At 35.4% G+C, this 19,966-nt stretch overlaps 2 protein-coding genes and 1 long non-coding RNA gene across 4 annotated transcripts; 1 reads left to right on the forward strand and 2 right to left on the reverse strand.

Annotated features, from left to right (window-relative positions):
* The first annotated feature begins 629 nt into the window (after window positions 1–629).
* Window positions 630–15,352, forward strand: LOC141847680 (uncharacterized). Its single transcript, XR_012603421.1, has 3 exons — window positions 630–843; window positions 14,874–15,021; window positions 15,113–15,352. It is a non-coding gene; the product is annotated as an uncharacterized LOC141847680 (long non-coding RNA).
* LOC141847679 (uncharacterized) lies at window positions 3,990–5,091 on the reverse strand. The gene is made up of 2 exons (XM_074735743.1): window positions 4,729–5,091; window positions 3,990–4,624 (listed from the first exon to the last, which is right to left on the reverse strand). The coding sequence occupies exons 1-2, from the start codon at window positions 5,089–5,091 to the stop codon at window positions 4,037–4,039; spliced, it is 951 nt and encodes a 316-aa protein (XP_074591844.1). The 3' UTR covers window positions 3,990–4,036.
* Window positions 15,353–16,743: 1,391 nt separating the features above from the next.
* LOC141847200 (gluconokinase) lies at window positions 16,744–19,419 on the reverse strand. Of its 2 annotated transcripts, XM_074735186.1 has the most exons (4): window positions 19,363–19,413; window positions 19,131–19,173; window positions 17,793–17,872; window positions 16,744–17,516 (listed from the first exon to the last, which is right to left on the reverse strand). In XM_074735186.1, the coding sequence occupies exons 1-4, from the start codon at window positions 19,385–19,387 to the stop codon at window positions 17,062–17,064; spliced, it is 603 nt and encodes a 200-aa protein (XP_074591287.1). In that variant the 5' UTR covers window positions 19,388–19,413; the 3' UTR covers window positions 16,744–17,061. The 2 variants fall into 2 exon arrangements, with proteins under 2 accessions (XP_074591287.1, XP_074591288.1); XM_074735187.1 differs by lacking the exon at window positions 19,131–19,173 and having other exon boundaries at window positions 19,363–19,419.
* Window positions 19,420–19,966: the final 547 nt, after the last annotated feature.

The following is a 19,966-nucleotide window of genomic DNA, read 5'->3' on the forward strand; positions in this document are numbered from 1 at the left end:
TTGTAAGGTTGACTTATTTAAATAAATATCAGCAAGCACATCTAACTCAAGTTTGTGTTTGTCCTAAATCATCATTTGCAGCTAGCTGTTCAAGAACTTTAACATTTGACCTAACCAAGTACAGGGAGTAATGAAGCTTCATCGTGGCTCCAAAAAGTCCATGGAAAAGCTGATCCAACACAAATTGTTAATTTCCGATGAATATATTGTAAAAAGGTAGTATGCCCTTGCGTTGTTTGCCACTTTGTTGTCCATAGCTACACTTCTGAGTTTCTTCAACACTAGCAGTATTATAGGATGTCTTAGCTTTGATAGCTACAGTTAGTTCTTGTTCATAAGAACCTTGCAATTAGCACGAGTTTTTTTAGAATTAATCTATAAATTATTTTTTTTAAAAAAATAATAATAATGTTACATTTTTTTAATATTTATTATATAATAGTCTCACATCGTATTAAATCTCCTCGATTGAGAGATATGCGTTTGCGCAAACCCAAACCCAATTCGGTGCCAACAAGATATACACCGATCCTGTTCCTCGCCTGGCATGGCGGCGGATGATCCAGAGAAGCGGCTTTTCAGAACCTCTTTCCATTTCCTTCGAACCCGGAGGATCGCGGAGGATTTTAGCTTTAGTTGATTCTGATGAGAATTAGCGTGCGGAACAGTGGGAAGAGAACGGAATCAGGTTCCAGTGGGAGGAGCTTCGACAGAGGAGTGAGGATTCCGTCCGGGTCATTGGGGTCGATCGCGGAGGCTCCATCTTGTCGGCCATGGGATCGAGGGGATCTCATGAAGAGATTGGCTACCTTCAAGGCCATGACCTGGTTTGGAAAGCCCAAGGTTTGCGATTTCTAGCTTTATCATATGGAAACAATTTCTGTCTTTTTTTTCTTTTCCTTGAGAAGTTTGGTGGTCTTTACTTGGGGAAAAGGAAGTAGAAAGGAAGGAAGTGATTACAAGTTATGGAAAATAAAAATAAAAAGAAGCGAGACTTCATGCTTTTCATTAATGTTTATTTGGAATTAGAAATGGGCCAGGCCAGAACAATAATTTTAGCAGTTTGGACAGTATACCAGTCAAATTCGTATTTTCTTCAATTTCCATCCGATTCTGTGGAAGTGAGTCGTAGGAAGTAGGCCTGAACTTATCCTTTCACTTTCTTCCTTCACCTCATTTCCTTCAAGTAAAAGTTTCTTAATTTATTTTATTTATCTTCCATCTGAATTAATGAAGCATTGCTCTTGGAGTCTTTGGAATATTTTCTGCTATGTTTCCTGGAATGTCTATGTTAGCTAAAAGAATTCTTGTACATAGGAAATCTCTCGTATTTCTATTTTTTTATTCTCCTTCTTTGCTCTCTATTTCTTTAATCTTACATTATCTACTTATATACTTGTTTCCTTATTTTTTCGGGGACTTGACCATATAATGGAGATCATATCCCTGTACCCTTGTACATGGAGAATTGGAAATATGAAGAGTTTCTTCCACATATAATCAGAGCCCCATGTTACTGGGATCTGACTTTTTCCTTCAAGTATAGATAGCTATATCTTTTTTGTATCCTTCTATTGATGTAACTGAGACTTCATCATTAGTTCTCTTTTATCTCAGTGTTTTGCTTGACTTGTGCAATTTCTATGCAAGTTTTCATCCTCAAAATCTTCTTTTTTTTTTCTTTATTCCATTGCAAATCAAGTAAGGAACTAGTTCTCTTCTATCTTAGTGTTGGTTGTGCAATCTCTATCTAAGCTTTCATCCTTGAAATGTTCTTTTTTCTTTTATTTATTGCACTACAAATCATGTCAGGAACTTCTAACAATATCTCTATTGATTGAACCTAACCTATTTTTGCCACTCCTTAATCTAACCATGGCTGAGAATTACAATGCTTAATTTCCTTCTCGAAGGGAAAGAGAAACTTAGCCATCTTATTCGACCAATACTAGATTCCACAGATGTAAATTATCAAGCATGAGATACTGTTAGATAATTTTATCATGGCTTTAGAGTTAAATCCATTTGGAAATGCTTCTCTCCCACATGAGGAGTGTGCAAAATAGTTGAGCAATCATACGTGAAAGCTAAACATTCTTGTGTGATTGATGACCTAAAGACAAAGATTACAAATACTGAGCGAGGTAATCAAACTAAATAACAATTCGATGAAGAGACTATGGTTGGAGATGGATCAGTATAAAAATTTGAAGATGGAACATAGCAAGATACTCAAACACTAGTTAATTTTGTGGGGGAAGATGTGATTTTTTACAGTCTAATTCAATTTTTGATCAAGTCATGGTTCAAATTCTTGGGAACGAAAAGCTGTCTTCCCTTAATGAGGTGTTCATAGTAGTCTGGGCTTAAAAGTAGTAGTATGGTGTTAGAGCCTAATTTGATAGAAAGCTCAACCATGATGAATAAGAAAAGTGGTGATAAGAATCAGTATCACAAGCAATCCTATTCTGATCAAGAGTTAGATGAGACTACCATGTTCCTTGGTGAAGATGCTCTTTGGTGTACCTACTGAAAAGCCTTGAAACACCAAAGAAAATTGTTTTAAACTTCATAGGAAACATATGTGCTTAGCCAAAAATGGAGGATTTAAAGGTCAGTAACATAGCCAAGATCATGTTGGTAGCCATGATGCTCAGAAGTCAACGTATATAGAACAGGGAAATGCTGAGGAATTCAACAAAGAAGAAACCCTTATCTCTAGTTTATGCTCATTAACTAAATCAGGTGAGTGCCAATAATGTTTGTGTTTTCAGTCTCTCTAATTTCAGGAATGATAACCAATTTAATATCAGTTCTCTGGATTATAGGACTATCGATCATATAACTCTTAGTCTTGTCAAATTCAACTCTTGTAAACTTTGTCCAGGAGACAAGAAAACCACAATTCCAAATGGGCCCTCTACACCATTGCTAGCAAGAGAACTATCACACATAAAACCCACTGATTTCTAAGAAATACTTTGCATGCTATGAAATTACACGATAATTGTTAAATAAAAATTATATTGGAAAAAAATTAAATTGTTGTAGATCATGCTCATCTGCAAAAATTCCCACAGATAATGGTCTATCCCAATGAACAATCTCAGAAGTAACTTGTTTGCTTCTATTTGTGATACAAACTAATCAATCACTATCTGCCTAGATGGAAAAGTGAGGAATATGATTATTAGGTTAAGTAGACTTTTTTATTTGTGTTGCATAAGCAGTACATACCATTGAAACAGTCTTATTTACTTTTTTCTGTTAATCATTTTGTCATAGGTGTGATTTATTAATAGATTGCTTATTTTGATTGTTAAGAATGACACGCAATGATGAAAATCAAACATCTTCCACAATCACAAAAAATCTAAGCAAATCAACTATCCAAATTAAATTGGATTAAATCAGGCAAAAACAAGACTAAGTGCTAAAATAGATAATTAACAAGCCAAGGTGGTATTAAACATTATATCATAATTAAGTCATGTAAGGAGCCGCTTGGTATACATTCGGTAATGGGAATGGTAATGGTTTTGATTGAGGGGTTAATGGCAATGGGAATGATTACCAAATTTTTGATGCTTGGTATAAATAGTGGAATGAGTATTATTCCCATTAATGTTGTTTGGTTTGGCTTAAATTATGGAATGGGAATCAGTCAAAATTCCCATTTTACCCTTACATGTAAAAGACAAAAGTAATCATATAGAGTCATAGACAAAATCATTTTATTTTTAAAAAAATACAATATGATGAATATTTTTCTTTCATCCCAAAGTACAAAAGACATAATTGTCCACAATAAATCATCCTCCAAAATATAATCGTCTTACATAATCAAAATAACTACCACAATATCAAAAGTGAAAGAAGCAAAAATGTATTCATCAAACCCAACATCACAAACATAAGCAACTGAGCAATTCCAAAGTTTTTAAACACAATTGTCTTACATGATCAAAACAACTACCACAATACCAAAAGTGATAGAAGCAAAACTGTAGTTATCAAACACAGCATCATAAGCATACTATTCTAAACAACTGAGCACAAAATCTTCAATTTCAGATGAATCCAAACTGAACAATAACTCAACTTTCACAGAATCTTCACAAATAACTTGAGCAGCCTTGTACTTGTTCTTACCAACGAACCCATATTTATCCAATATCTCAAGAACTTGGGGCATTTTTGAGGATTTACCTTGAACCCAAGATGACATTGACTCAAGGTGTGAGCTAACAGTTTGCATAAATCCCTCAACTCGATCACTGAGTAACTTGAAGTCTGAATCAACATTTTGCACAGTTGAAGTCTTTGCCCTCTTCGAAATTTTTTTAACATTATCAGTTGATGATTTCTTTTTCTCCTTAGAGTGAGATGTTCTTGATGTGATAGAAGGTTGTTGATTTGGCATCGAATCAACTTCAACTCCTTTTTCGGCAAGTGAATTATCATCCGATATGCTCAACTCAACATCCACACCAGTGATATTTTGTGCAGCCATCATAGGATCTTCCGCAACAAGGCCTGTTGCTCTGTCTTTGCCATATACCATCTCTAACTCCGAAAAATAAGGGAATGATACATTATAGAGACTTTTGGCATCATTGTGATTCTGTCCGAAAAAAATATAATAATCAACTTAACAAAGTCAAGGAAGTTACCACAACAAACGACATTATAATTTGAATAAAAACCAATAATGACTAATAAGCATACCTTAATCCATTCAAGATACCATGTTTCTTCACAAGCTATCTTCTTTTCAACATCATTCCAAGTACAACCACTTTGCCTGCACATTTCATTGATAGCGTGGAATTTTCTTTTTAAGATTTTAATCCTAGATTCAATGTGACTGACAGATTTTGTGAAAGTTGGTAACTTTTGGATCATAATCTTTCTTATCTCGACCATGTAGTTATTCTTGAACCCACCATCTGTTTTCCAAAGAGGATCGGTTGCCATATCTTGTAAACATCTTATTAATGCCCAACTCTCCTCTTCCGTCCAGAAAACTTTATTTTTGCCTCTTCCTCGTGCTACATTTTTTCCCATAGAGTCATCAGCATTACTCTCCATCCTAAAAGAATATTAAATCAAGTTAATGACACCATAAACCCAAACATACAATTTTTGAAAATGAATGAAAAGAGAATGAGAGTAATTTTTGTCTCCACCTGCATTAAACTTGCTTGCAGATTAAAGAATCGAAAAGTTGAAAAGCAAATTAAAGAAGAGTAAAATTGGACCAAGTTCTCATAATTAACAAAACATAAAATTCAAAATACCATAATTAACAAAACATGGACCAAGTTCTGTTATAAGTTCAGCATGGTTTTAAGAAACAAACAATCTTAATTTTAAAAAAGCAATACCATTTATCATGTGTGAAATATCTATAGGCATTCCGTTTGCAACAATTCACCTTTTTATATGAATAATGTTTGACAAATTGTTTAATAAAGTTTTATACAAACTTTAGGCGGTACATCCACTATCTAACGAACATAATTAGTCGAAGCATGTGAAAATACAATATCAAGCAAATATGATATCCCACACTTGCTCTTGCAGATAAATCTGCATTATGCGACTTGAACAAACATTAAACAATGCTCTTCAGAACCAAACCACAAATCTTATGAAGAAGCCCTCCATAAGATTTCCTATGGAGGAGACTTTGTTGATGATGAAGCAATCGTTGATGATTGAGATCACTTCGTCTGAACTAACCTAAGTCCATAGGAAATCCTATAAAGGCTCTATTTTTAACTCTATTTTTAAAAAATGAATCAGAAGAAAATATGACACCCCTAATGAATTTAATCCATAAAGGAAACAATTGCATTATAATCTCAAACGTGAAGACGACCTCCAAAAAACAATGTGATCACCGTGCCTGAGATACTACCTGAAAAAACAATCTTGAGAAAGAAAAAGAGAAGAAAAATGAGAACCTTAATTTTATTACGCGTGCGAGGCAGCAGGGGAGGGCGATCGCGTGTGACGGCCGAAGGGAGGCGGCGGCGGAGCGCGCGGCAGGGGAGGGCGATCGCGTGCGAGGCAGCAGGGAGGGCGAACCGCGGGTGGGGAAGAAGAATCGCGGCAACAGGGAGGGCGAACCGTGGGTGGGGAAGAAGAATCGCGGCAGCAGGGAGGGCGATCGCGTGCGAGGCAGCAGGGAGGGCGATCGCGGCAGAGAGGGAGATCGCACGGACCGCGGGTGGGGAAGAAGAATCGCGGCAGTAGGGAGGCGATCGCGGCAGCAGGGAGGGAGGAAGGGGAAGAATCGCGAGTGGGAAGAAGAAAAGTCGCGGGGTACCGCTGTCCGCTAGGAAAAAAATGCACCGCGCGTGGGAATGGATTTAGCGATAACCGGGGGAGGGATAGGTTATGAAATTAAGGGTATCATATCCTTATTTGGATATCCATTCCTGTCTACCAAGCATTAAGAATGGGAATGAAATAAATTTCATTCCCATTCCCCTCTCCTAAACCCGCGTACCAAGCACCCCCTAAATATCTAGTCTGATATCTAGAGGGAATGAGTGGGATGATTAATGCCCTCTCTAATTAGTGAGCAATACATGTACTCTACTAATAAAGGAGAGATGTATTTAATTACAGTGCAGTTGTTACTGATTATGTCAAGTAATAACAAATTAATGATCCATAGATGTAACAGCAGTATAGTATACGATCTACTATAATAAAACTCAAAAGAGTAAAGAAGGTTACAAAATAATATCAGATAAGCAATTCATATTAGAATAATAACTTGCTGAATATGACTTATAGAAAGACTAACTGCTACATATTTATACAATCATAATGCAAATGTCTTGAAATAATTCTATCCATTCATAAAATAACCGTACATTTGATGATTTATTTATTTTTTAATAAAATGCTGAAAGTCGGTAAAGAGTTCCTTAATAAAAATATCTTTAAACAATGTAGGTGCCCATTGATATTTACAAATTTTAAAATCATACTGTAAATAAATCTAAAACAAAAAAATAATAATAAAATCTTTAGTTTCTAGTTATACAAAGTGCAGTGAAGGTGACATTGCATTAACTCGTAATTACAACATAAGAAAAGAAGTAAACATTCGACAGAAACAAAGATATTTTTAAAATTGATTTATTCTATATATGAAAATTTTGTATCATGATATTGAATACACATACATTATCTTTGTAATTTGTTAGCTTTTATTATTTGTAAAGTTTTTTCCCCTCTTATTCAATTCTTTTCCTACTGATTTGATGTAGCCTATCTGACTGGCATTAAGTTTCAAGTGATTAAGATTTTAGTTCCTAGTGATTAAGATTTTAGTTCCTATTTCTAAGTAGATCAGCCAAACAATTATGATTAATGGAGTGATTAGAATGGGTATCAAAATAGATTATGGTTTAAGTTATAAAAAAGTTTGAATGATTATTAAAGTCTAAAGATATAGCTCTGCACAAATCACTGGTAAAATTGATATATCCAAATACTAAATTCTTGGGGCATATGTTGGATTATTACTAATATTAGTCGGTGACTGGTGTGCGTATTTCATACATTTAGAAAACAAATGTCATCTGTAAACTTAAAAGTGATTCCTTGCAAAAGAATCCAAAGTCATGTAATTAACTAAATCATGCAGTTATTATGTTTATCAACCTTCTTTTTCATTTTGAAAAGCACTAGAAACTTGTAGATTTGGATGCTTTCTTATGATTGGATTTCAAACATTTAAAAGGAGATTTCCATCTCTTGAATATTACTTGTATCTTTGGAGTTAAACTTCATAGTTCCATCTCTTGAATATTATCATCTCTTTATTATGATACTTGTATGTGATTACTGACCCAATCAAGAAGTTTTGGGGTTATGATTTAGAAAAGAAACTGAAAAGCGCTAGAAGCTAGCACCTTTCTTTTTGCACATTATTTATTTATTTTTCCTTTCATGTATTACCAAGATTCGATTGCACCGTGTAGCAGTTTAGGTCTCCGATATAGATTGTATTGTCTTCATTTTGTGCCATGTGGGCACTTGGTATATTTTTTCACGCTTTGACACTCTTCAGAGAATGCTGTGATAAATCAAATTAGTCGTAATCCTATAATCCACAGTTGCCAAATGCAGTTGATAGCGATACAAATAGCCTGAGTTGGATTGATATCAGTAAAGGCCAATGTTATCTTTGTCAAGAAATTAGTCATTTCGATTGATTGGTTAGTTTAAAGAAAGTAGAGACTCAAAAAAAAACTTAGAAATGATTTAAAGCTCATCAAAAAGCTCTTAATCCTATAATCCATAGTTGTAAAATGCAGCTGATAGTGATACCAATAGCCTGAGTTGGATTGACATCAGCAGAGGCCAATGTGATCTTTGTCTAGAAATTAGTCATTTCGATCGATTGGTTAGTCTAAAGAGAGTAGACACACAAAAAAAAACTTTGAAATGATTTAACTCCATAAGAAAATATAATAAATTAATTGAAAGTTCATCAAATCATGAACGAATAGGATTGAACAGCTTGCAATTTTGTCAAACTAAATCTGACAAATCTGCCACTCCACCCAGATCATATCAACACAGATGACGTAGTGACATTCACTCACGCCATCGTAATATCATTATCAGTCTGCAGTCAAAAATGACAAGTGTTGGTTGTGCTGACTGATAACAATCAGCAATTGAAACTATTGTAATACTTGGATCATCATTATCAACTTCAAATTACAGAAGAAGCTAATGACTTTTTATCTAGCTGTGCAGTTAAATAAACCAATATCATGCTTATGATCATTTCTTTCATTTTGAAGAGAAGAATCATTCTTTTGATTGTATTCAAACATTTAAACAAATATATAATCTGTCTTCAAAATTATACTCATAACACCATGACCAAATCAAGTAGGTACTAGCTTCGTGAACATTTCATTTCGAAAAAATGCTAGCAGCTCATGAATTTAGCATTTTCATGGCATTTCACATTTGATCTGTGCAAACCTGAATGTTTATATGCCTAGCCGAGGATTTTCCTTATTCAGCTTCATCAGACACTCGTGGTGCTCCTAGCTTGGGCTTAGCTACTTTAAGTCTTGTTCATGAGGTCTCTCTGCCCACCTACTCAGAATCTTAGGTACTCCGAGGGACTAGATCTTATTCTTTCGATTCCCCTGAGGCTCCTAGCAAGGAAAGAAGGTAGGTCGGGTACGGCCGTTCTCCAATTCGTGATTAGATACAAGCCCAAGTCATGTAATTAAGCATACTACAACTCAATGAACGAGAGAAGAGTAAGAAAACTCAATTATAGGTGTCGATGTCGTCTTCGGAAGATCTCCTCGCCTCCTTAGTGGACGGAATCCTTGCGGCCCCTTAGAAGATGGTTCTCTCTTAGAGTTCCCTATCATGAGAAATCCCTTGATAGAGAAGGGGAGATTCTATGATCCCAGATAACTCAAACAAGTGCCCCCTTGGTCCTTTTATAACATCTAAAATTATCAAATCTTAACGAACTTTCCTAAAAACTTGGGGTGCCGCCATCGTACCATGGTCGTATTAGGAAGCACGACTAGGCCGTATGGCGTTTTGAACATCTCCTCAGCAAGTGTCAGGGCAAAATACGACCATGTTCTATTTTGGAAGTTATGATTGATGCTCCGATACTCATTCTACTCCAAAGGTGAAGCACGGTCATGTCAGGGGACACAATCAGACCGTGCATCATATTGGAATGCACACTTCCAAGGCTTTTCGTCTCAAATTTAGTTCCAACTTCACGTCCTGTCAATAAAACACGCAAAGGCAGTTTTTCGAACTAAAAAGATAAAAAGAATGCAAAAACTATAAAACTCTACAAAATATGCTTATGTAATGCAATAGATGCATGCTAAATGATATCGGAAATATATGTATGAATCATACACATCTTAGCGGTGGCAACGATGATGATGGCTTGAGGGAATTTTGGGTTTTCATGAGGGGTTTAGGGTTTAGGGACGACGACAATGATGGTGGCGACTTGAGGGATTTAGGATTTTCATGAGAGGTTTAGGGATATGAATAGGTTCATGGGCCACGGGAAGGAGAAGAGGCCAAGTCCAAGAATTTTTTTTTTTAAAATGACAACTATCTTTTTTTAACTAATAATTTTTTATATTTTTTTGATAGATATAACAAAATAAGTAAGCAATGACCAAATAAAGTAGTTAAGAAGATATGAATGCTTATATACTTTGAGAAAAAAAATTTATATTTTTTATATATTACTAGGTACCTTAATAATCTTTACTTGGTACAATTTCATTTATAATCAACACATATAACTCTCGCTCTTGGAGATATGGTGTGACGGTAAGAGGTGGGATGGATTCCCTTAGACAACAAAGGTTCAAATCTCACCCAGGGCACATTACATCTGGACAGTTAGAAAAACTTGTGATGTTAGGTCATCCATTAGGACTCGTCTATGCTTCCCGATTTACCTTGGTAGTCGATGGAAAACTTTCGTGGGGTCGGACTGGTCACCTCCAAGATTAGCCGGATCATAAGAGTTGGATACATAGATTACTAAAAAAAACACATATTAATATATATATATATAGCTCTCAATTTGGTAGATAAAACAAATTAAGAAATTAGTTTATTAAAAAACAGTAAAGTCATAAGCAACAATAAAAGGAAACATGCCAATAAAGGCCTTAAATAATTTGTAAATTTTTAAGTTGATGTATGTCATTCCTAGTCCATGTTATTCGTTTGGTTCAATATCCGATTTTGGCTTCTCTAATTAACATGAGTAAGTTATAATTTGTGAGTTTAATTCCGGGTCTACATCAAGTTGATTGTTTCCTATAGGGGTCGAGTCAATAATAGGAGGTTGTTTTAAAAATTATATCATCAAGGGGTTCATCTAACACTTCTAAAATGTTATTAAAAGGGTTTTTCTAGAATTGCATCGTCAAGGGATTCATCTAAAGTGTCATTAGGGAGCTTTTCCAAAATTTCATCGATGGAAGTTGAGTTGTCAGGAAGTTTGTTAGAGCGCAACTCTTTTAATTTAACTAAATGTTCACTTAAAAAGGATTATTTTTTCTTTGCATATTTATTAGGTACTCATCTCTTAAAATTTGATGGAATATAGTTTATCAATTATTTTTTTATTTCGTGCCAATGTGTGATTGATGTTTGTCTTGGCCTTTAATGGTCTTGACAAGTTTCTATATTTCCTAGTGGATGTTATATTATGTTGGTCAAAAGAATTTTTAATGTCATCTAACTGATTAAAAAATATATTAGATTTTAATTTGATTCTTTTCTAGACATGGGATAATGCATTGTACAATGATTTTTATGAACCTAAGCTAATTGTCCACATAAGTATGGTTGTCTTGATATCTCTCACTTATAAAATTTACATGTATTTGGTGGAAGTTTGGGTGTTTCTCTCATCATTCCAATCTAAGTATTGATAAGTAATAATTATTATAAAATGAAATAACATGATAAATTAAATATAATGCAGAAAAAATATGTGTATGATATAAATAAACTGTGTAATTGAAGTAAAGAAAAAAAAGAGATCATGCATATGATTTTTTTAATAGAAAAGTACTACTACCTAAATAAGAAACAATATGATGGAATAATTGATCAATGTAAATAAGGAAATGATGATATGCATTATAGTTGTGGGAAAAATTAACTAAATAAAAGATAGCCTGGTACATGAAGCTCCTAACAATACAGGGTTTTGGGAGAAGGGTCGGACCACATTAAATTTATTGTACGCAGTCTTATCTTGTATTGCAAGAGGTTATTTTCATGACTTGAGTTCATGACCACTAGATCAAACGACAACAACTTTATCATTGCATCAAGGCTTCCCTTTGAGAAAAATTAACTAAATACAAGAATTTAAAATTAATCAACTAATTTAAAAAATCAAAAATAGAAAAAGCAATTACACCAAGATGATGTCGGCTTTGTTGATGTTAAAGATTCATAAAGTTTGTGCCTTGATTCTCTTTTCTTGTAATCTTGCAATTCAATCTTGTATTGAAGTTTGACATGACTTGAAACATGTCTTAGATAGGATCTAGTCTAGATCTTGTAGCAAATCCCAATTGTATTTCAATTTGCCTTATCTTTAGTTGTTGTAGTAGATGATTAGCCAAGCCTTCCTGTCCCATGTCCTCTTGATCGGGTGGAGGCGGAGAAGAGCAATCAATGTTGTGTTGTAGAAGGAAACTAAAGTCATTGAGCAGTCGAGGGTGTAGGATTATGTAGATTGCTGAGAGAGGAAAACCATGGTCGTGAAGAAGGGAGGAGTCACTATGTTGGGTGGGGTTGCAACACAAATTAGTAGTGATTAGCGATAGACCTATGGATGACGATAATAGAGATGGCACAATGGGTCTCGATTTGCGACTTTGTGTGGATGACGTTAGCAAGAAAGGAACAAATGTTGTTGACGTCCATTGGAGCGGTAGATCGCCAGCCAACAATATAAGTAGGCAACAACTTCATGGAAATTCACATTAGACATAGCTCTAGCTACATGCAATGATGAGGAGAGGGAGAATCTAAGAGAAGAGGGAAATGTCTGGTATTGGTTGTGCCTTGCGCAATTGTAAGTTACAACTGTTGTCGTGAGTTTGCAACAACGGACGGTGGAGAAGCTCGAGGGGCAACGTCGAATTGAGACGATGTTGAATCTAGCGGCATGTAAATGTTAAAGGGAGTTGGAGGGTATCACATGGTGATGAGAGGAGCGATGGCAGGGATTGGTTTTAGCTTCTGTTGGATTTAACAACGCAAAGATAAGCCAGCAAAGAGGAAGAATTAGTGAACATTGAGATGGCAAACCACATATCAAGAATCTTTCGTTGGAAGCCCAATTTGGGAGCTCGTATCGAGATCGAAATAGGAATTTGGCTCTGATACCAATTGACACAACACCCAACATGGGAAAAGATGAACGCAAAGCACCAAGCTTCTAACAATAAATTTATAAAAAGAAAATATTTTTGATTTAAATATAAATTGCAATAGTGAGTTGGGGTCTTTTTGAAGATTCTAACCCAACTAAAATTGAAAAATAAAAGCACGCCCATAAAAAATACTAACTTAGCTTAGCTAAAAGGCAATGACAACTTATGAAATATTAACTATAATATTGAAATATAAAATCTTAGCAAACTAGAAAAATAACTCAAAACTCTATCTCCTATATTGGAGGACTACCAAATAAAGATTTACTAAACCTGTCATATCTAAAATAGGATAATTAGCAAATTTAATTACAAATTCAAATTTTAAAATTGAAATTAATGCCTTGTAGTTCATTATCTAAGTCAAAGTTTTCTTTTATAGTTGCTACGTCTATAGTGTACTTTATGATTTTATAATTTTTTAAAAAAGAAAAAAACTTTCATGTACATATATAAAATCTATCACTTACTATATAAAATCAAAACAAATCATGGCTCCAGGATCCATCTACATTGATGATGTTGCTGACTGCTCAATTGCTGCCTCCTTTTGACGCCGACCTCACCCCTTGTTTCCCTTGTAACGGGACAACAATGTGCTTCCTTCCATTGTCAGTCATCCAGTGCTTCATACCTTCAATATGTTCAACCTTTGAGGCCACCTTGTCTTGAACTTGGGAAGAGTAGGTAATGAGAAAGAATCGAAAGCTTGCTTAGCTTCAATTTTACTCCATTTCCTCTCAGTAGTGGAGGGGTTCTGGGGTAGCCAACCCCATGGAGCCAAACTCCAATGTTCCACTTTGTCTGAACTTGCCCTTCGCTGGTGGACCTATATGTGAGATTCCTAGCAAGCCAGGCAGTTTATTTTTTGGGCCTTTATGCCACTGTGACCTAACAGCTCTTTTCTTGCGCTTCTGCCTTCTTCAATGACTTCATCACAGACTCGTTTAAGGCAACCTCTTGGGATCCTGATTTTCATCACAGATTCAATTTACCAACCTCTTGGGATCCTTAAGATGACTCCTTGGTCCACCCAAACTGAATCACAGTCCAATTTGAACTATCCCACCAGAGACTCGACCTTCCACATACACAATTCTGGCCAACCTGCAACAGTTTGGATCTAATTGGACTGAACCTCATCATCCTCGAACTGAAATCCCACGTACTCATCCAGCTATATTCTCAAAATTGTGGTCCAAGCCTAATTAATTGATTTGGCACGCAGACTACTATTTAATTTGTTGTGATGTTCCATAATAAATCCTTCCATCAGTGTCCCAAATCTGATTATCTGGTTGACAAAAAATTCAATCAATTAACTAAAATTGAACTTGGTTTGCTAAAAATCAGCTGCACATAGAATTTTGCTTGAATCGTTTTTTACCAAAGTGTGGTCCCAGAAATCCCAAAAAAATTTAATGGGTGAAACGTTGCCATAGACGACCAGAGAGATAACTTGAGTGAACTCAATAAAATATATTACTGTGCATAACATTAGCTCGACCTACTTTGTTTCTAGTTTATTCAAACATTTCCTTTTACCTTTTTGTTATTATTAGGGAATCAGTTTTTGGATACAATTTAGATAATAATTAATCTGGTAACAACTTGGATTCGAACACAATTGTAGGACTATCTAACTGGTTTAATCAAATTTTCTGTTTGCCTGTGGGAGACGAAATGCTCCATTAGCTTCAGCTCTTGAGCAAGGGATGAAAAGTAGTATTCTGTTCATGCAGCTGCGATGAATGTATCAAATTGTTCATGATAGTTTGCTTTTCTTTTTTTCTTTTATGGATCAAATTGTTTTAGTTCATATTGGTATCCTGAGTTAAACTTCTATACATGTATTGGATGCAGCAATCGGTGGAGGCCTTGCTAGAGTCAGGACACTCTCTCGTCAAGGAGCAGGTTTTGATTACAAATTCCAGACTTTCAAAAGAATATATGAAGAACATAGATGACTAGCTAGCTCAGTTCTGCAAAGGCTGACACTACAAATTTGTTGGTGAGTTTCTAATGAATGGGCACAGTTTGTTCCAGATTTGCAAATGCAGATTGAGATAGTTCTAATAATTACCTTTGTTTTCCATCTTCAGATGCTATAATTTGGGTTTTTTGATATGCGATGGAGGCAAGGAACTAGTGTCAGAAGTGACAATCGATACCATGGCAAAGTTTCAAGATCATTCTTCCTTTGTTAACTAACTACCTTTCTATGAATATCTGTCGATATAATATCTTTGAGAACAATCCAATGTTAGATAATTGTAATTATCATGTAACACAAAGTTTATAGTATAACTTTAATAATAATAATAATAATAGATAAGGTATCACTTTGCAATGATGAATAGTAAAAATTGATAAAGGAGGCTGGAAAGGGTATTAAAGCCCAATGGTTTTTTTTTTCTTAACAAGACATCAAAGCCATTGTGATATCTCTTCCAACATTATTCTTCTAGCATCTCTAGTGTTTGTCTTTCTGCTAGCTAGTTACATTCCTTTGGTGCAACATTCCTGTCTGCACTTGAGTGGAGCCACCTTGTGATCTTAGCGCATGCAAGACCCCCACGACAATGCCCAAACTCATACTAACAATGTCCCTACACACCTCAAGTTCTATTTCTCCTCTGTTAGCCCACTCACATCCACTGTTTGCTACACATATCACTCCGACTCCGACTCTGGAGTGCACAACTTTGCTTGAATGCTACCATGTAAACTGATGACTCTGCTTCCACCTGATTTGCCAACATCAAGGTCTCATGGAGATGGAAGTGGTTCTGAAGGCCATTTGGTGGATAATATTTCCAAATGTATTCACTGTGCAAATTTGGAGCAGACTCTAGTGTCTGCTACTCCTTTCATGGCTATCCACTATGTTATCATGCTACTCTTTCTATGGCTATCGACTATGTTGTCCTCTATGCATAAATACTTTTTTGAGATGGTCTATCTGCTCTCTAGCTCTAGCTCTAGCTCAAATATTATGGTTCCTATTAAGAAGTATCTTTGCTGCTTTGGATCGAGGTTGTATCTCCTCTGAATTTAATGTTCTCTTATTTAATGGATGTACTTTTATTGCATTTAGGACGTATCCCATTGGACCTTTTACTTGCATCTTTCACGCAAAAAACTTTTGCATATATGATAATAGACAGCAATTCGCCAAATATTGTATTATATGTTTGTCAATATTTTTTCATATTGGTAATTTCAATTAGAAAGGACAGTGTGACATTATGATCACGGATTCGAGTCACAAAAATAATCTCTTGCAATGAGAGATAAAAGAAATTCTATATTAATGAAAATTTTATACACCGAACTATCCTTTTTAAAGATACTAAATGTCTTAATAACATTTATTATAATTCTTTTTTCATTAAGGATTCTTTTTTGACAACATTATTTGTGCTTATACAAATTAAAGATACTTACAGCATCTTGAAGTTGAGGAAGAGTATCATTTTATATAATAGACTAAGCCATTATTCTCAATTTTCAATTTGATAATTATCTTTAGTGAATAGGTGTTTAATTTCACAATATTAATGTTTTACATTACTCATCTTTCAGTTAATATTATTTTTCCATGAGTTCTACTTCTCCAGTTAGATCCATTTTGATGTTGGATCGAGTTAGTACCAGCCAGCACTTCAACTTTAGTTTGTTTCCTCAAGTGTTGCATCAGAATAGATCTATCATCCTAAACGTGCCAAGGGTATTCTAAACAATGATTCGAAAAAGACTTAGGAAGATTAGGAGATAATGTCAATTCATTTTACATATCATTTTGTACAACCTTGAGCTTCTTGGTGCATCACCACATTGGAATTTCACAAAACAATGCTTGATGTCTACCTTGTTGAAGCTGAAGTTTAGGCTTTTAGCCACACAATAGTAGTGTATCTTGAGCAAGAAATGACCAGGTTACCAATAGGCACTCGTGTTTATCTGTGTCAGTTACTTTAATAAAAACAATTACAATTGTGAAACTTTGTTCTTACAAGACAGCTTCAAATAGTAGCTGTGAGCTTTGTCTTTATCGAAGTGAAGTTGAAGCAGCGACTTGAAGAGGGCTGTCAATGTGCTTGGACAAGACTTGTAGCAAAGTATCCATGATGGTTTCCAGGCTTGTGGTGGCATCTACCTTGGCTATTCCTTCAACTTCATCTATCTGAAGCAAATCCAGTTGGGACTGCAAAAGGGAAACAGGCATGAAATGTTTCCCTTCTTTTGATCTACTCCTTATCCTATCAGCAATTACTTCCACTGGGGCGTCCAAGCATATAAATCTAACCCTGCAACTGGAATACTGGCCTGCCTTGTAATCTGGGTCGGATGACCGGAGGATCTCCCTGTACTTCTTCTGCAGTGCAGAGCAAGTGAGGACTATGTTTTTGCCAGAGATCATGATGATCCTCATAGCATCTTGAAGGCATTCAAGCCATGGGAACCGGTCTTCATCTGTAAGTGGAATACCATTTCTCATCTTCTCTATGTTGGAAATAGAAAAGATGTTATGATACTCATTAGTGAGGAAAAAAAATCCAAGGTGAAATTGAAATTGTTTGCTTAGCAAAAAGTTTTGTACACATGTGATGAAGCATGATAAAACTCCATGACATCACATAAACCATTTTAATTTAGGTGAACGAAAAATTTTGATTCATCTTTGTCTCAATCTGTCCTTACTCCATATCCTCATGTAGATTCTTACTTTTGATTCAGCATAGCTAAAATGAAAGTAATTGTGACGAAAGAGAATTTTACCTTTGTTTGCCTTGGAGTGGAAGTCATCTGCTTCAAGAAAGCTACAATTTAATGTCTTTGCAAGCATCTCAGCAATAGTCCTGTTAGGAGGGCATAGCAAATACAAGTGTTCTGCATTAACACAAAAGAAACCAAAAATAGAAATACTAAAAAAGCTTAAAGCATGTAACCCTGAAATTTTAGTTTATCTATCTGTTATTTTTTATCAATATCTCCTGTCATGCAAGCTTGTTTCTTAACTACGCAAATTATGGTGTTTGGAACTATTTCTCATGTCTAGTATAACTTTTTTTTATACTGAATTTGAAGCTTAAAGCAATATATATGATATGATCCATGTTTGTTCTTGAACTTGATACTATATTATTGAAGTGTAATTTGCAATCGCAAGAAGTCAAACTTCACCTATACCTAAGCATCCATGTGAGAAAAAGGAACTGGTTACTCGAATCAAAGAACCTCCGTGCATTTTGAAACTTGTGTGTCTTGTCTCTTCTCCTTCAACAAAAGGTGGGATTTGGAAACATGGCACAGATTGATGGTCCCACACGGTCCACGATCATCTATGAGAAAGTAAATCGGGAAGCTGCATGCTGGCCACTACGACGAGGGCATTGCCTCGGCTTCATCAAGATTCGACTTTTGCCAATTTCAACAAGGAACTGGTTACTTGTAGTAACCAACTCAATCATGCTTTGAAACTTGTGTGTCTTAATCTCTTCTCCATGTCTTGTGAATTGTAATCGTTCATGAGTCTTTTGTGTTACCTAGATTTCTAAAATTATCCTGAAGGTCTATCTAAGGGGATGTAAATTTGGAACATGAATGTGAAGCGCAAAGCAACTGAATAGAGTTTTTCCATTTAATCTCGTCTTGATCTTATACTACCCAAATCTTCCAACAAATTTTGGCATTAGAACTACTCTTCTCCTACCCCAATTTCCATAGAAGCATCATTCATATCCCTATAAGCTCCAAAAAAAAAGTGTCTACCACCTCTAGTCTAGCAATGTTTGCATAAATCTATACATATTTTCAAATGGACAAAGAAAAAAAGAAAGAAAGAAAACAGTTGTGATGTATTCCTATCACTTCTATCATCAGACTTGGCGTTTTGAATGTCTTAGTTTTAACAATACCGAAATCCCTAACAATCCATACAACAAACCAAAAAGGCTTGCTTCTGTTCTCGATCAGAATGATCGTAGCCGTAAAATTTGTAAGGATGGTAAGAAGGAAGCAAGAAGAGCGATCTGCATCTGGATACATAATAAATGGAACAAAATAGCATCTTGCGGTAGTGAAAAGGATAATGATGATGAAGGAAGATGATCTCACGATTTCCCGGTGCCGCTAACTCCCATGATCACAAATGCTAGTCCTGAGAGAATACAGCTACAAGCTCAATCTCAAACCTAATGGGATTTCTCAAGAAGGATAACACGAAAACATAAGAACATGTTACGAATATAAACAATCGAGGGCCGACGCCAGTTGGAACTCAAAAAGGAGGTGTAAATGAAGACGGCACGCGATCGACAGAAGTAATCGAGAGAGAGGAGTAGCTCACCGGAAGATTTCGGATCGGAAGCCATGGCAGACAGGTAGAGGGAGAAGGCGGTCTTCGGCAAGCAGGTCAACAGAATAAAAAGTATTTTTTTAATGATTTTATAATATTATTATTTTAATATTTTTAATGTTATTTTAAGAAAGTCTTTTTTTTTAAAAAAAAAAAACCTTTTAGGAAAAAAATTTAAAATTAAAAAAATTAAGGGTTTTTAAGACAATTGATCTGGATTAACTATTTAAGATCATTTCGAAGTCATCGATCGAGTGTCTGGATCTGATGCTTACGTGGCATTTTGCCAATAAAAGCGGATTAATCAAAGACACCGATGGTTTTCAACTGACAGAAGTTACCTATTTCCTACCCAGTATCAAAACGACAACACCTGTCGAACGCCCTATCATCTTGCTGGGTCTGGAATTGGGTCATCGAAGCTAATTGAATATAATTAGACGATGAAAATTAATGTGCTTCAATATTTACTCCTAATGCACATTATAATAACGATCATACCCATAACTTCTGACCGTTCAAGTACAATCAAACGTCGGAAAATGCTTCACTCGTGACACTGGATAAGGGTATTTTAGTCATTAGGGGGATTAAT

Source organism: Curcuma longa, chromosome 16 (genome assembly GCF_044706935.1).
Source record: "Curcuma longa cultivar G26 ecotype Majalengka, Jawa Barat chromosome 16, ITB_CL_G26_1.1, whole genome shotgun sequence".
Taxonomy (NCBI): Eukaryota; Viridiplantae; Streptophyta; class Magnoliopsida; order Zingiberales; family Zingiberaceae; genus Curcuma; species Curcuma longa.

Bases quoted from the DNA above. Each gene is read 5' to 3' on its own strand.
- LOC141847200 (XM_074735186.1), bottom strand. From the start codon at position 19,387: ATGGCTTCCGATCCGAAATCTTCCG. The intron at 19,174-19,362 runs GTGAGCTACTCC...GTATTCTCTCAG, and splicing joins TTCCGATCCGAAATCTTCCG to GACTAGCATTTGTGATCATG. The intron at 17,873-19,130 runs GTGAGATCATCT...CCCTCCTAACAG, and splicing joins GTTAGCGGCACCGGGAAATC to GACTATTGCTGAGATGCTTG.
- LOC141847679 (XM_074735743.1), bottom strand. From the start codon at position 5,091: ATGGAGAGTAATGCTGATGACTCTATGGGAAAAAATGTAGCACGAGGA. The intron at 4,625-4,728 runs GTATGCTTATTA...TTTTTCGGACAG, and splicing joins GGTATCTTGAATGGATTAAG to AATCACAATGATGCCAAAAG.